General features: G+C 39.1%; 1 protein-coding gene across 1 annotated transcript in view; it reads right to left on the reverse strand.

The window, feature by feature from the left end:
• Window positions 1-16,431, reverse strand: part of LOC103007985 (cyclin-Y-like protein 1) — a gene marked incomplete at its 3' end in the record, with an annotated part of 154,211 nt that overhangs the window by 12,567 nt on the left and 125,213 nt on the right. The window contains exons 4-6 of the mRNA XM_057539557.1: window positions 6,801-6,875; window positions 4,880-4,914; window positions 3,474-3,517 (exon numbers count right to left, since the gene is read on the reverse strand). Coding sequence (XP_057395540.1) covers window positions 3,474-3,517; window positions 4,880-4,914; window positions 6,801-6,875 — 154 coding nt within the window. The remainder of the gene's footprint in view (window positions 1-3,473; window positions 3,518-4,879; window positions 4,915-6,800; window positions 6,876-16,431) is intronic.

The following is a 16,431-nucleotide window of genomic DNA, read 5'->3' on the forward strand; positions in this document are numbered from 1 at the left end:
TTTAAAACACTTTAGAAGTATCCATTTATTTGTGAAGAGCCCATGAACACGGCAATAGTCAAATACTAAAATGGCCTAAACTATGTTAGGACAACTCTCTTCCTTAAAGTAAGGCCAATAACCAAATCCCAATCACTGAAAGCCACTGGAAGGAAGAGTAGCATTCTTTAATACCACAGAATACAAACAATTTTAAAGCTGGGTTTTGTTTTTGGTTTTTGTTTGTTTACTAATTCAGATGAGCCTTCCTTCCTCCTATTAATATAAAACAGTTTTCACCATGCTGTCACACTCTCCCATCAATGTCCTCCACAAATACATGAAAGGTGAGGCAGGGAGAAAATCTAGTTGATGCTTTTTAAAATACAGAGCATTTAAGTAAAAATTGCCAGTATCCAATAATCAGAAATATCCAAATGGCATATATAAAACACCATTTTGCTTGTTTCAGATGCTTTATGCAAAGCCACTTATTCCTTATTAACAAAAAGTTCTAGATGTAACATATTTGAAAAGTATCACTATTTGGAAGACTAATTTCTCCTTCAAGCTAGAAATGTTTTAAACTAAAACTCTGATATGGTCCTTAAGCTATTTGGTTAATGTGTAATTTTAGAATCTCAAAAAACAGATACAGCATGAAAAATGAAAATTCACTCATTCAAATACTTTGATTCTAAACGAAGCAGGTTATCTTTTAAGGTCACTACTATTAGGGTATAATATGACATACACTACACGTAATAAAAGTCAATTCTGACCAAAAATCTATATATATGAGGGGAATAAAAATAGTAAGGAAATGTACCAAAATATAGACTAGTTGGTAGAGCTTTGGGTGCTATTTATCCTGTTTTCCTCTATTAAAAACTTTTTTTTCTATTATGAATGTATATTGATTTGTCTTTGGAAATAGTACTGCTAAAACATTTAAAATTTTTAATTAGATGTGGTCTATAGTCCTATGGGGGCTCATTTAATGTATCAGCAACTTACAGTCTACTGGCTCGATCCTACAAAAGAAACACTTCCACAGGCCTACTCCTGAAACTATTCAAACTTTCCAGCATCTAGTGTTCACTAAAGGATGGGAGAATTGAAGCCTCTGAGCAAAGCCTAGATATGTTAGCTGCCAGCAGATTACTTTCCTCTCATCTTGCTTGAAAATTTAAGATAACTGTCCTTTATGATTAAAGCCTTACCATTGCTGGCTCACAACCTCAATAAACTGCACTGACACACATAAGGGTATAAAATGCAAATACAAAAAAAAAAAAACAAGTAGCAAAAAACACTACTGACAGTTTAATGTTCATAGGTATTATTTCAATTGGTCACTGAAGAAGAGTATTTATCTTCATTCAGCACTAAGGACAAAATACATGGACTTTTACAATCTTTATAAGGGGAAAGGTTGCTTAGTAGACTTCAGGTTTAATGGTGAAGACTAGAAAATAATCATACCTAGGAGGTTAGTAAGTAACAACCCTCAAAGCTTATCATTAAAGGTCAAGTACCTGTTGAAATCCTGCCCCCACCCAATGACTCTTCCCACTGTGCCCACTGCCTCTGATTTTAACCCATTAAAAGAATAAAGCTGGAGAGAGCGAGAGTACGAAGTGCGGCAACCCGAGTCATGGCAGGACAGGCATTTAGAAAGTTTCTTCCCCTCTTTGACCGAGTATTAGTTGAAAGAAGTGCACCCGAAGTTGTACCCAAAGGAGGCATTATGCTTCCAGAAAAATCGCAAGGAAAAGTATTGCAAGCAATGGTAGTAGCTGTTGGATCAGGCTCTAAAGGAAAGGGTGGAGAGATTCAACCAGTTAGTGTGAAAGTTGGAGATAAAGTTCTTCTCCCAGAATATGGAGGCACCAAAGTAGTTCTAGATGACAAGGATTCTTTCTTATTTAGAGATGGTGACATTCTTGGAAAATATGTCGACGAAAATAAGTCACTATTGAAATGGCATCACGTGAAGCTGCCCGTTCCCCCAATGGCATCACGTGAAGCTGCCACTGAAGTTCTGAAATCTTTCATCCTGTAAATAATTTCCGTGTTTCTTTTATAAGAAAGTAATGATATCCAAACTAATGATATTCAGTGTCTCTGAAATTTAGTTTTCTCTGTATTGATTTAAACATTCCCAAATAAAAGTATATAAATGAAAAAAAAAAAAAAAGAGAATAAAGCTGAAGTTCACTTTTTTCTTCCCCCTTTTCACAAGTTTTGGATACGTTTATTAAGAATCAATGACTTTAACTGAAAAGTCTGTAATACTCCATCTATGTTGCACATTAATGGACAATATGGTAGGGTGAGTGGTTTGAATAGAATTCATACTCCAGGCCTTAGTAGAAAAGTATAATATTCTAATTATAGGTATAATCCAAAATATTGTCTGAATTAATATCGTTAATTATATTGAATTAAACTTCAAACTCAGAACCTATATTCAAAGAATAAATCTAAGTTTGAGTAGACTGACCACAAATCTATTTCCTCTCCCCCTTCTTTCAGATATCATCTCAGTAGAATTAAAGGCATTTTTTAAAAAAGCTATACATAAGACAGGATAAACAGCAGATGATTTTTAATGTTTGAAAGGTGAAAAGACTAGATAAAGGAGTGGTAACTGACATGGCAGAACAGAGGAAGCACAACCTTGGTACCTACAGAGAGTGACTAGGACAGGAACAAGAAAACCAGTTTGTCTTACGGAACCCAAGGCAGGCTCAGAGTTCAGAGGCGTGGTCCCCAAATCCTTGCAGTGAGGCCCATCAGTTAACGAGTTGTCCAAGTGATGCTTCCAATTAGATCTTAACAGACAGCCAAGGACCATCACTCGTTTGAGGGAAGCCCCCAACAAGTAAGAGATCAAAACAGGAAGAAGGAATGGGACTTCCCTGGTGGCGCAGTGGTTAAGAATCCGCCTGCCAATGCAGGGGACACGGGTTCGAGCCCTGGCCCAGAAAGATCCCACATACCACAGAGCAACTGAGCCCATGCGCCACAACTACTGAGCCTGCGCTCTAGAGCCCATGAGCCACAACTACTGAAGCCCACACGCCCTAGAGCCTGTGCTCCGCACCAAGAGAAGCCACTGCAATGAGAAGCCCATGCACCCAACAAAGAGTAGGCCCAGCTCACCGCAACCAGAGAAAGCCCACGTGCAGAAACCAAGACCCAATGCAGCCAAAAAATAAATAAATAAAATAAAATATAAGGATGCTTTAAAAAAAAACAAAACAAAACAGGAAGAAGGAATTGATGGGAGTGATAAAAACTCAGGAGCAAATGAAAACTTGAAATTAAATCAGTGAAAAAAAGAATGACAGGATATAAGAGAACTCTATAAATTGAAAATAAGGTAGACAAAACAATATATTCAATAGAAGGATTAGAGCACAGTCAAGGAAATCTCCAGGAAGCAGGACAAAAAGACAAAATGCAAAGCAGGAGGGGAAAAAAGTTACCGATCTGGTAAGTCTAAGACTTCCAACATCCGAATAATAGGAACCTGGAAGAAAAAAACAGAATATCAAAGAAACACACAAAAAAGGTCTATACCAAACCAAATTATGAAATTTCAAAATCCCAGGGAGAGGGAAGGTACTAAAAGGTTCCCGAGAAGGAAGGGATGGGGGGAAATGACTAAAATCGGTAATGTACAATGTACCATACAATGTCAACAGGTTTAAGAGCAACAGTGTAAATGAGAAGATGAGAGGGAAGTGTCTTTAGAACTGCAAAAATTAGTTTCAACTGAGAATTCTATACTTTCTCAAATAGAAGGAGTTTCAGAGAGGCTAGATCTCTATAAACTTTCTGCCCATGTGCCCTTTTCCCACGAAAATGTGCTCCAGTAAAACAAGGAAGTATAACAAGACAAGAGGGAAACAGAATCTAGGACATAGGGGATCCAACATAAGAGAGCAGAGATATGTGAGATCCCAGATGACTTCACACAGATATCCCAGGAAAAGAGGCATAGAGCAGGCCTAGGAGAACACTAGTCTATATGGGAGTAGGAAGACAAAAGATCGGGGAAAAGTGTCTCCAAGAAAAAAATGGAACAGATGTGGCTTAGTAGACGGAAAATATTTTTGATAGGCATGTGACAAATGTTCAAACATTTGGGGAAAAAAATAGCTGTTAGAAAACAGGCAAGTGAATATAGTCAGGAAATTAATTCCACAGAAAAAATGAAGAATGTGAAAGCAGGGAGACCAGGCAGGGAGCTACTTACTGCATGTGGCTGTGTGAGATCACGTTGGCTAGGAAAAGGGGGTTGGGTTATCCTAGAGAAGTGCAGAAGGGCTCCAATTTCATTAATATTGAAGAAGAAGAATGAAGGGTGTGCAAGGAGGAGGCACAGTCAGAGAACTATATGGCTCAGCAGTGCACAATATTTGCAGAGTCGTAGTAATGTAAACATTGATTCTGATGTAATAAAAACTGATACATGTTGAGGGAACACAGGGAGGGAAATAACGTCATGGTGGACCGAAGAAGCTAAGCTTTCACCTGCTATGACAAGAAGTCAATGGACAGTGCTAAAAATTAACTTACCTGTTATACTTTTATTACTTTGGTTAAAAAATAAGATCAAAAAAATAAGGCAAAAGAATTTAAGGCAGATCTTTATACTACAACCATATTAGTGAAATTTAACTGAAATGTCAGAACCCTTAAAAAATGGGCACTACTAAGTCAAAGACTTTCCTGAATACATTTGATAATTAGGAAAATAGAGATTTAGAAAATCTACCAAAAAGAGGTCCATGCTAACAGTATTGGATCCATCATATTTTTAGGAATCATGGCAGACATATTTTTAATTCAAACTATTAATTTCTTAACTTTTCAACTGTTTACTTACATGGTTTAAAGGGTTGCTCTTCGTCTTTTCCCGCACTAAGAATAAAAAAAATTAACTGATGAATTCTGATACAAATGCCATAGAAAAATAAAAGTAGTCACTAATTATTTGACGGATTACCAATAACACAATGAGATAAAATTCCATTCTATTTTTTAAAATAATTTCCAACAAAATATATAATTTAAATCACCCAGCAAGATGAGTCCTATAAATAAAATCTAAAAACTTAGTTTCACTTTTTTGACCTAATAGATATTCTGTATTAGGTACAAATGAAAGACTCCCCATTTACAAAAGAAAAGGACAAAGCAAATTAGGCCAGGTGAGAAACTTAGCTAATAAAAAAATTTACCTGCTGCATAGCTGAACTACTAGCCAGGAGTATTTTCTAATTCTTCATTTACACACAGCTTACTTTAATTACCACCATCTACAGATGACAACTCTAAGAACCAGTTTCTGGCCAGGCACTCATCTCCGAACGCACCAGTATCTCTGGAAGCATCCTGAACCACTTAATGGTAACCTACTCAAATACCTTACTGAAAAAATACACAACTGGAAAGTAACCTATGTTAAACGTAAATTTTAAAATGAGTGTGCTGACCTAAATGAACATATCTACAGCACACAAAACTGTTTTGCTCCAACAAAGGCCAGAAGAATAAAAGCCTGAAGAGGGTCTTAGGCCACACTCTTGCTCACATTGCCTCCTTTAACTCCAGACAGGCATCACAGGCACGGATTCCTTAAGGCTGAAGAGAGAGACAGGCATGGGACAGCTTTTCTTTTACTGTCTCCAGAGCCCCTCTACATGTGAGCAGCTCATGGCTCTGGAAGAAACTGAGAAATAGAGCAATCCTAACCAGAAATGAGTGGCTCAAGTACACACACTAGAAAAATGCAAGTTAGAAACCCCAGGAGCTTCCAGGTTGGTGAACACGTAGTACCCTTGCAGGGGGCATCAAAGCTCTGTGCCCTGTCCCCATGCCTGGCCCTATGCATCTCTTCCATCTGGCTGTTCCTGAGTTATATCCTTTTATAAAAACCAGTGATCTAACGGAAAAAAACAAAAAGCAAAACAACAACAACAAAAAACCAAACCTCCGTTTTTTATTGTGCTGCTTCACTTTAAATATTATGGAATGTTCACTTCTTGTATTCCTGCTCTCGTAATCAACTGAAAAACTTGGTCACGTATGGCTCTTTAGCAAATAAACTAGGATTTAACATAACATTAAGGAAGACAGGCAGGCAAGCAGGAGTGCAAAAAATTCTACGGTTCTGATTCTCATCTTAAAACAAGGAGGACACAGGAAATTTATCTGAGTTTCACATGCTGAGGATAATCTTCTGGAAAACCCCATATGGCATGTTGCTCTTATTACCCTGGCACAGCACTACATTAGGATGAGAAAGTTTTGAATAGCTTAAAAGTTCTGAGTAGCAGAAATCTGGATGTGAGATAGGCTCGTCTGGTTGAACACTGTGTAAAACAGGGCCAGAATCACAAGGCTCAATTCCCATATATAACAACTGATTTTTCTGATTTGATCAAATGAAAACCTAACTGTGACCTAAACCCTATCATTTGTCTTTAACATATGTGCTCTTCGGAGCAAGGGGAAAAGGACAAAGTAGCATGCAGAAATAGACCACATCTAAATCATGTGGCCAGTTGACTATGTTGATAAAGAGGTGGCAAAATGTATAAACAGATAGTCTAAGTGTTCTCCTCCCTAAAGCACTGACAACTAAAGGAAACTGTATCATCAACATATTAAAATAAGACAAGTGAATACATAAAAAAAGTGAAACATTTAAACCACTGTAAGAGTTTTTCTAAATACCTCCTATAATACACAAAACAAAAACAGTTTTCACTCTTTTTCTCAGGGAAAAAAAAGCATTGCCTTACCCTCTGTTTGAGATTTGCTCAGACAAACTGTGCTTGACCTTGGGTGGTCAGAAGGGTTTGGTTCCAAAGCTAAGTCTGTATAGGAAGAAGAGAAAAAGGTGTGGTGATTTAGTTGAGTAGAAAAATACATGATTTTAAAGATAGCTACACATTGATTGAAACCACTTTTAATAGTCTTGAGAAGAGCTTTTAGTAATGACAAAAAGGCAATTTTAGTAAAGGCACAATATAAAAATCCTATTGGGAAACAGCAAAATTGTAGAAACTCTCCATACATGTGGAATAAAACCATGGCTATGTCTTAGACTTCTTTAACTTGCACCTAAATCATCTATGCCATTTTTAGATGAATCATATATGTGACTCCCCTCCTATTTATCAATTAAAAATTCAGTCACCCTCTTTTAAAGCTGATATTACTAGCACATTCCAGGAACAGTCTCAAGAAGCAAGTTATGCTGTGGCCAACTACTGTCAGATACCAGCTCAATATATCAAATATGCCAAAACGAAGTGAGTTGCTTTTGGCAAATGTTCTTCAGACAATCAAATGGCTAATTCTAACTCCATTCAACAAATGAACTCATCTAATTGGCTGTGGTTTATCTGGGGGCTATTCATCATGGCAGATTTAAGAGGACTACATAAAAGTTCAATGTTCTAATCTATAGGAACACTTCCATGATAGTGATTTTTAACTTTGCCCTCTATTTCCAAAGCTAAACTCACTTCTTCATTCCACGCTGCGTGATTAATTTGGGGCTTCAATAAGAGTACTTTCTGGAGCAGATCATAGGGCTACTAGAAAAAAATTTTGGCCACACCTACACGAAAAGGTGGGTCTGCCTGTAGCCCACCTTGCACCAAGGTGGGATAGCGTCTTCTATTTAGGCAGAAATACAAAACAAGCACAAGCTACCACACAGGATAGTAAGGTTGTTGTTTAAAACAAACAAACAAACATAAAAGCCCTATGACACTTCCTCAGCAAAGTCCATCTCAAACCATTTAACCAATCTTTTAAGAAACTGGACCAAGATTCAGATAAAGAGTAATGGTTAAGGCAATTATTTCCCAAACCACATAATAACTGATCTGTTTTTGAAAGATGGCTTTGATGGTCAAAGTGAAATACAAATATATCCCTGCCTCTGAGAGAATCCAAAGAATACACACATTGATATATTAAAAACTAATTAGTCTAGTAGTGAATTCTGTCTAACCCAGCATTCCACAAATGTATCTACCTAGAATCCCCTTTTCCCACCCAGAAAGAATTTTGCACGAACAGTAATTTTGGACTTCCCGTTTTAACAGGAATCTGAGCCATCCATTTTAATGTCATTGCCAGCACTAGTAATTTACAGAGCTAAACCAACTGCTTTGTTCTTCATGAAAATTCCTTCACTGAATTTGAAGTTTATCAAGCTGCTTTTGGAGAAAATATTCTATTCAACATTTTTATGTAAAAGACCCATAGAATTATTTTAAAGTTTTTTTCTCCTACATATTTGAAAAACTAAGACAATGGGAAAATAAATTATTTCAGCTGTACACAAAATGGCAGGCAGAGACTTTTACAGCTGCCTCTAACCTATAGCTTCCGAAAGAATTCATGACTACTTACCTATACCAAAAAGAAAGTAAATAGACTACATTTGAATCTAAAAAATAAGCAGAAATGTTTGCAAAGTAGCTGTATTATTTATCAGTGTCTATGGCATGGTAAAACTTAACAATTTTCAATGGAATTCCAGGAAAATTAAGTGCCAGAATCAAAGAGAAGCAAGCTTTAACACACACACACACACACACACACACACACACACACACACACACACACACACACACACACACGCCAAACCAAGATGTGCTACTACAGATCTAAATACAAAAATCAAGAAGGCTGGGATAAAAGAAATGACAACATGCAAAAAAAAAAAGTAAACTTAGCCCAAGTGACCAGAAAAAAGCTGGCACTCTCCCTACTCTATCCTAGGGGGTTCAAAGGTAGGCACAGGACCCAGGACCGGCCAATCAATCACAGCTGTCCTGGGACTTCCCAAGAAAAGAGAAAGGCAGAACTGTACTCTAGGATCCTTAGCTAGTCTTGAGCTGCTGGACACTCTCCTTGCTATCATGAGGGGAAAGGCTTTTCAGGAGACATCAACAGAGGAGAGCAGAACTGAGGAGATCATTTAACTCCTGGGTCAAGTAGTGCTTAACTCTGTGATGTTCTTTTAACTTGCAACTGAAGGAGACCTGGTTAATCAGCAGTACTGATGATCACACTAAAGGTGGGGAAAGGTAAAAGTCACTTGCTCATTCCTTTAACAAATATCATGAACAAAAATCTGCATGAGACAAAACGATGCTCTGTTTAAAAATTACACACAACCATTCACAATCATTAACACACAATGATTCACAACCGTTACTTTTAGTTGCTTTTCTTATACGTTAAAAAAAGCTCTAATTAGTGTACAATTTATGTCTTCTTGTTACTAACAAGCGCTCTCCACCCCACTGTTGCATATTTATTGTCTAATGAATACACACTGGCCCGTCAAGTGTTATTCCTATACTGGACTTAGCCAATCCCCTATTGCTGGGGATTGGTGCTTACAAAGTTCTATTCTTAAAATATTAGGAGGAAAATCTTCATGTACATAGTTTTTTAAAATAATGGTTTTATCTCCTTAGCAAAGATCTTCGGAAGTGGAATGACTAAGCCAAAAGGTTAGATCACTTTCACGGCTCCATGTACAATGCTAAATTGCTTCCTAAAGAAGGTGGGGGGCACATTAGGGTATAATGCTACCAATCATCACATTTTGAGTTCCTACCCTTGCTTTGGATACTTGAAAAAAAAAAATTCCTACTGATATGAATGAGGAACCTCACTGTAGATCTAATTTGTATTTCTTTTGATTACACAGTTTGACCATTTTCCCACAGTTATCAGTGTCATTTCCACTTTGGTGAGTTGGCCTATCATTTGAATGTACTGTAAACACCAGGGCCCTACTGCTGTCAGTTTGCATGAGGTTTTCAGAAAATATTAATCTTTTGTTTATAGCCTATATAACTAACAATTTTCTATATAACTTGCACTTTTTGCTACTGAAAAATACCACATCACTATCTTATAGAATGGACATGTGAGCCATTAGACAGTAAACTCATACATACACACAATATTTCTGCACTTCCCATTAACTATCTTCCCAAGAGCCTAAGGAGACTATGATAAAACCTACCACACTCTTCACTATCACAAAGGTAAGACTGCCGACTATTAAGCAAAGCTTTACCACCCACCATCCCTCTCATCCCTCTCCCCACCACATGCACACACAGTAATTTAGAGACTTCAGGAAATTACTGTGCATTCAGGAAATTACATGGATTCTTCTGAAAGTTATTTCTTTAGAAACCTCTAAGAATGTTTTACCCAGGAGAAATATTCTTGAGCTCATGATTAGGGGTTATGATTAAAACTGTATTTTAAGACCCATCATTTTTGTATTATCAATTTAAATTGCAACTTATTTGACAGCATGATAGGTCGATGTAGAAAAAGTATGATTAAAAAAAAATTAAACTCGGTCTTAATGTAAACATTCCTCAGAGGAAACCTGTAAAACACCACCAACACTGAATACTGTTTTTCCTCCAATCTAAGATTCTACCAGTTGTTAAGATCCATCTCAATTGCAGTTGTTAAAAGTGTGAAAACATAGGCAACTTAGAACAAATGAAATGCATTACTGAAGGCTAAAAGTGTTAAAACTATGCTATCAAACTGTCGATAAATGATTTTTCCTTGTTAAGATATTAGAGGGAGAGGGAAGTGACCAAGAAAGCATCTGACAGAAGCAGCATATTTCAGAAAGCGATTAATATCAACATATTGATTTCAATAGATTCCAAAGAAACAGGCGACGTCAGCAGTTTCTGGGCAGCTGCTGAGCACCAGTTTACTTAACGGTAACCACTGCGTTTACTGACCTGCCCGAGCATCCCTACAGTGCACAGTGTAGTAGCTTTATGGCTCATGATACAAACATTACAATCTTTACAATTACCATGTAAACTGATGATTTCATCTCTTTGAGTCCACACTTGCCACCGCAGTCAGGGAGTTCCTGCCAGCCAGCCCTGAGCTGGGCTGCCTCACCAGCGGGTACACAGCAGGCTCCTGCACCTGCCAGGCTACTGCTCACCCAAGCCTTGATCCTGCTTTCCTAGCTTCTGACAATCCTGGCTTCCAAACTTCCCAGCTCTGGTTTCCAACTGCTTCTGTACCTGCCTCTACCCTGGTTCTCAGTTTTGCCTTATTTTAATCCTCAATCAGTGTTACAGTGATCATGACTGAGAGGTGACACATAGGTAAGTACACCTGGCTTTATATATTTCTAAAGAGTACTTTACTCAGTTTCTTGGACTTTTAAGAACCTTTCTGGGTTGCAAGTTACCTTCATTTCATTTCACGTTATGCAGTGTTACTGTTTTAACTCTTAAGTTTTATTACTTTCATACACTAAACCAACAACAACAAAAAAGGGTGAGAAAAAAGGTAGTATTCCAAAGAAGCTCACATAATGTCAACAATAAATTCTGTTCCTATATGCCATGCATTTGGAATTTACAGTCCTACTCTCTATCAATACTCATTTTTAAAACCTTGGACAACTCAATTTATACCTAAGAGAAGAATTCCTACACTACCTAACTCAGAACATGGTGAGAATCAAATGAAATGCAAGAGCAATCTATATACTACAGCCTATTTTAGACCCTTATTAATATCGCTTTTTTGTTCAAGCCACTGTTGGCTCTCACCTGAGCCACCGCACCAGCCTCCTAACTGGTCTCCCTCTCTGCTTCCTTCCACCCTTACAGTCTATTCTCACACAGTAGCTGGTCTGATCTCCCTCCACCCTCTCTACCCCCCTTCCCTTTTTCTAAGAATTAACATCATTCCCCTGCATAGAATCCTTCAATGGTTTCCCATGACAATTAGACTAAAATTCATATTTTTCTGTCAAGGCCCACTAGGCATACAAGGTCTTAATCCCCCATATTCCTCCTGGCATTCATTCACTCAGCTGCAGCCACCCATCTTTCTGTCCTTGGCACGCATCAAGCATATTCCCTTCTTAGGAACTGCACAGAAGCCTCTTCTCCCACAGCCTCACATGGCTCTCTTAGGACTGCTCATGGGTCGCTTAAGGAGAGAAGCTGTCTTTAACCACCCCTTGTAAAACTGTCCTCCTCCCCAGCCCATTACACCTTCATTTTCTTTCTTAGTGTTCTCACCTGATGTTATTCTTGTGTCGTCAGCCCCCAGGCACCTCTAGAAAGTAAGGACCTGAGTTAGGATACGGGTTTTGTCTTGTCTAACCACTGTTTGTCCTGCCTCTGGAATGGTGCCTAATAATCATGTTTCAGTGTACCCAAAACCAGTTAAGTTTCTCCCAATTTTCCCACATCATCTAAGATTTCTTCTAATGCTCTCTTTTGATGTGTTTGTCACCTAAGACCAGAGTTAATTTCAGATCTCTTAGAGTAGTAGTTTAGTTACTCAGAATCAAAGACACAAGACAGGTTACCAAGAACCACGAAAACCTAAAAGAGGAAATCTAATGTTCAGTGAAAAATCAATGGTAACTTTAATTTGGGAAAAGAACATTTAATGTTAAAATACCTTTACTACAAAATGACTCACCCTATGAATTTAATGAAGTCGTAAGACAAAGTGTACAATCAGAATGCTATAGGGAAGTATCAATACAATGCATCAGTTTTTATCTGTGTCCCCTGAATAAAGCATTATAATGGGATTATAAAAGATGCTCAACCATAAAGGCTGGGTAAATGAATTATGCTCCAACCATTCGATGGCACAGTAAACAGTTGGTAAAAGGCAGGCTGTAGAGCTATGCGCAGTTGCATGGAAATACATCACCCTGGAGCACTCTCTAGGTGTCAGCACAGTTCCAGGAGCTTCATGTCGTTACTTTTCTTTATAACAGAAAGTTACAAAGTGGCACAGAAAGAACAATCCCATCTTTGTAAAATAAACACAATGTTATGTTTATATGCATACAAAAGGTTCAGGAAGAATCAACACCAAAATAGTAATAAAAATTCTGGATATTCTGAGTGTGAGTGAAGGACTTTTCTGTGTTTTCTAAATCTTTTACATCAAATGTTTATTAATACTGTCACCAAAAAAAGGAAAGATCTGTCGCTCAGAGGTTTTTCCACATCATATTGCCAATTCCTTCCCTACCCACTCTTCAGGGGGATGGGAGGTAGGGGTCACTTGAGAGAGCACCTTTCACCAGAAAATTAGCAAAGCTCCTAAGGTCAGAACATAAAGGCTGTATGAAAAGTGGATGAATAAAAATAAAATCAGATAATAGGACCGTAGCATCTTATTTTCTATTATGACACTACCATCAGTTATATTAGATATACTGTTAAAGACAAAGTAGTAAACAATTCTTTTGAGTCTATCCGAAATCTATACTACGTTCTTAGGAGTTACTTTTTTGAGATGGCTTGAAGAAATCATGTTCTTCTCCAATGTTTCTGAAGAACAAGACAGAGCATCATTTATGTACGATTTTCTCTAAGTAACCAAATAATTCTTCACTGTAGAAAAGCCAAAATGTTTTATATCTGAGTAGGTATTTCTCAGTTTCCAGGGAAACTGATACAAAATTGTCTGAAATAAAGACATTAAGAGCAAACTTCCAATGTGCCTGTGCTTTATATTTGGTGTTCTGACCTTGTTTCTATGGAAACTTAATTAATAGGCAAATGCTGAAATTGAGGTTTCTCTTATCACTTTATTGAATGCCCCCCCCAAAAAGACAAATTGAAATGAAATTTTAACAATCATGTTAAACATAAAAAGGTAAATTCTGTACTCATGAACTCTATTTTTCCAGTTCCTGATTTAGCACTCCTTCCTTATCATACATAGTCGTATGCTAAATGCTTAGTACCTTACCTGCCCGCTTACCAGCTTCCCCTAATGTCCCTCTGTCCAGGGCATTCTCGGCTTCAATTGGATTTCACCAGAACAAACTCTTTAAATTATATCAACGTGTTTACCTGACTGATAAATTTAGGCTATTTCATGACTTCTACTTTTATTCATATCCATTGCAATGTATGTACAGACAGAGAATGGAGAGGTAAATGTTGCTTCTGAGTTGTGTACAATAAACTGGAATGGCAATAATCAAAACTGGAGTATGCTGAGATAGGCCTAACTTATGGATAAATTATAAAATATAAGGTGCACTCTAAACAGTTTCTTAAGCATCCCAAGAACTGAATTTGGCATATCTACCACCTCCCAAGTCTGTCTCTTTTGTTCAGTAGCTGTGTTACACAGTCATTTCAGATCTCTAAGTCTTGGCTTCTTCATCGGCAACAGAGGGAGAATATATACGGGCCTTATTTGTAGATGGAAGGGCCAAGTGAAATACACAAGAAAATGCATTGTAAATCTTAAAAGAATTCTATAAAGGTCCAATTTTCGTCTCTCATCCTACATTAGCCAACTACTAACTGTTTTTAAAAATCATTTAGAGGCTTACCTTATAGCAACAAGCAGAGCAGTTTTCACAAGTACTTACATGCTTTGTGTTTAAAGCTACAATTAATTCACATAATTTGTTCATTCTTTCACAATATCTAACTATTCTGAAAAGGGAGTACTCTCCACTTACAAAGCCACGTCCATCATAAGGGTGAATCCACAGGCTTAATTATTCTAACTTTTAAAGAAATTAAATAAACCCAACTAAAATTTAAATAGAAGAGCTGTAAGACATTTCGTCTATGAAATAATGAAATAATCTCTGGCATTTAAATGAAACAAATGGGCCAGTGGGGCTTTAACATCTTTATGATACAATGTTTTATACTTCAAAGAACAGTCTTTATTAAAGTGCCACTATGCTACCCAGAAATTTTTTTTTTTTAACCTAGAGCCATCCCTTTCCAAAATTCTAGAGGCAAAAATCAAACATTTCCTCTCTTCTCTCTCTCCTCTCCTCCCCGACAACACCCACCCCCAGCCACTTAGCCTTCAGAACTTTTACCTGAACATTCTTAAAGTTAAATAGTATTCTACTGGGGGCGGGGGGGCGGAGGAGGGAGCCATGGAGACATTTTTCTGCAGGATGGATGTGGTATGTTAACTCCCAAACCTTTATATCACAAATGACAATCTGAATTTGTTTTTTCTCCTTTGAAACTTCTGTCCAGCAGTCTCAGGAACCACCTCACCGCTCCCTTAGAACAGGCAACGTGCAAAAGAAGTCGGTTAAGGCTGTGCAGCTGAAGACATACTTGTGTCAAAGTGGGAATTTAAAAGTAATCAGAACTCCATGGGGTCTCCTTTGGTAAAGAAAAAAAACCCAACAACTATTCTCTGCAGCCGTGGCAGTAACGTTTCACACCGTTCACAGTTATTTTAAGCCCCTCTCCCACCATTTTCTTTCCTATCGTGTTCAAATTATAGTTAGAAGGGATAAAGTAGCTTCTATCAGGGCGACTGAAAACATTAAAATCCAAAGAATTTTAGTTAAGAACACCATACTGACTCTGTCCATCTCTATTTTGAATTTAAATGACAAATCCTCTAATGTTTGTCTTAATTGTCTCGAGTATCAACTACCTTAACGAATAGAAGTCTATCATCAGGCCCTTACCTAGTTCCTTCGCTTAGGTACCATCTGGATAGGGAGACGGGATGGTTACGCCGAAGTTAGAGTATTTAAGTTTTCATTAAGAAAAGAGAGAATACACCAGAAAGTCTCTGCTAAGTCCCACGAGATGTTAAATAGAACCACGAACAGGAAGGGCCGCGGATTGGAGGGTCTCAGGCCGGGCTGGGAAATGGGAACGGGGGAAAGAATTGGGCATTCGGGTAGGGAAGAGGGAAGGAGACTGGCCGGACGCGACTGGTAAAGAATAAGGGGTGGGGATGCCAAGCAGAGCCAGCCTTCGTCCCCGGTGCCCAGCCCTGGGAGAGCCAACTCCGGGCAAGAAGGAGCCCTAGGCGGCGTCTCCCTCCCGGGGGACCCTGGGGGCGGCGGAGGCCAGAGGTAGGCCCGAGAGCAGACGGCGCCGACCCCGCGAGGGGCGAGGCGCGCCCGCCGCTTCTTACCTTCGGGCATCTCCCGGTCGCTGATGTGCTGCAGGTGGTGGCCTTCGCCACCTGCGAAATCCAACTCGGCGGGTTCCACGGTAGCCGCCGCCAGAGCTACTGCCACCGCGTTCCCGGCCGCCGCCTTGTAGACCTCAAACTCGTAGTCCGGCTTCGCTGACCCCCTGCGCCGGCCCACCTTGGGGCTGGCATTGGGGCACAGGCAACAAGACAGCGAGTTCCCCATGGGGCGCCTTCACTCCTCGCCGCCGCCGCCTCCGCTCGTCCCCCGACTCCGCTGAGCTCAGAAGCCGCCCCCTCCCCCAACAATGGCGCGGCGGGCACTGGCAGCCCCAGGCTATGCCGGGGCTGTGCCGCACATGCAGACGCGACTTCGCCCGCCGCTCTCCTGTCCGCCCAGCCGCCGGGCCCCGGGCAGGGGCCCGGCCCCGGCCG

The sequence above is a fragment of the Balaenoptera acutorostrata genome, unplaced genomic scaffold, assembly GCF_949987535.1.
Source record: "Balaenoptera acutorostrata unplaced genomic scaffold, mBalAcu1.1 scaffold_683, whole genome shotgun sequence".
Lineage (NCBI taxonomy): Eukaryota > Metazoa > Chordata > Mammalia > Artiodactyla > Balaenopteridae > Balaenoptera > Balaenoptera acutorostrata.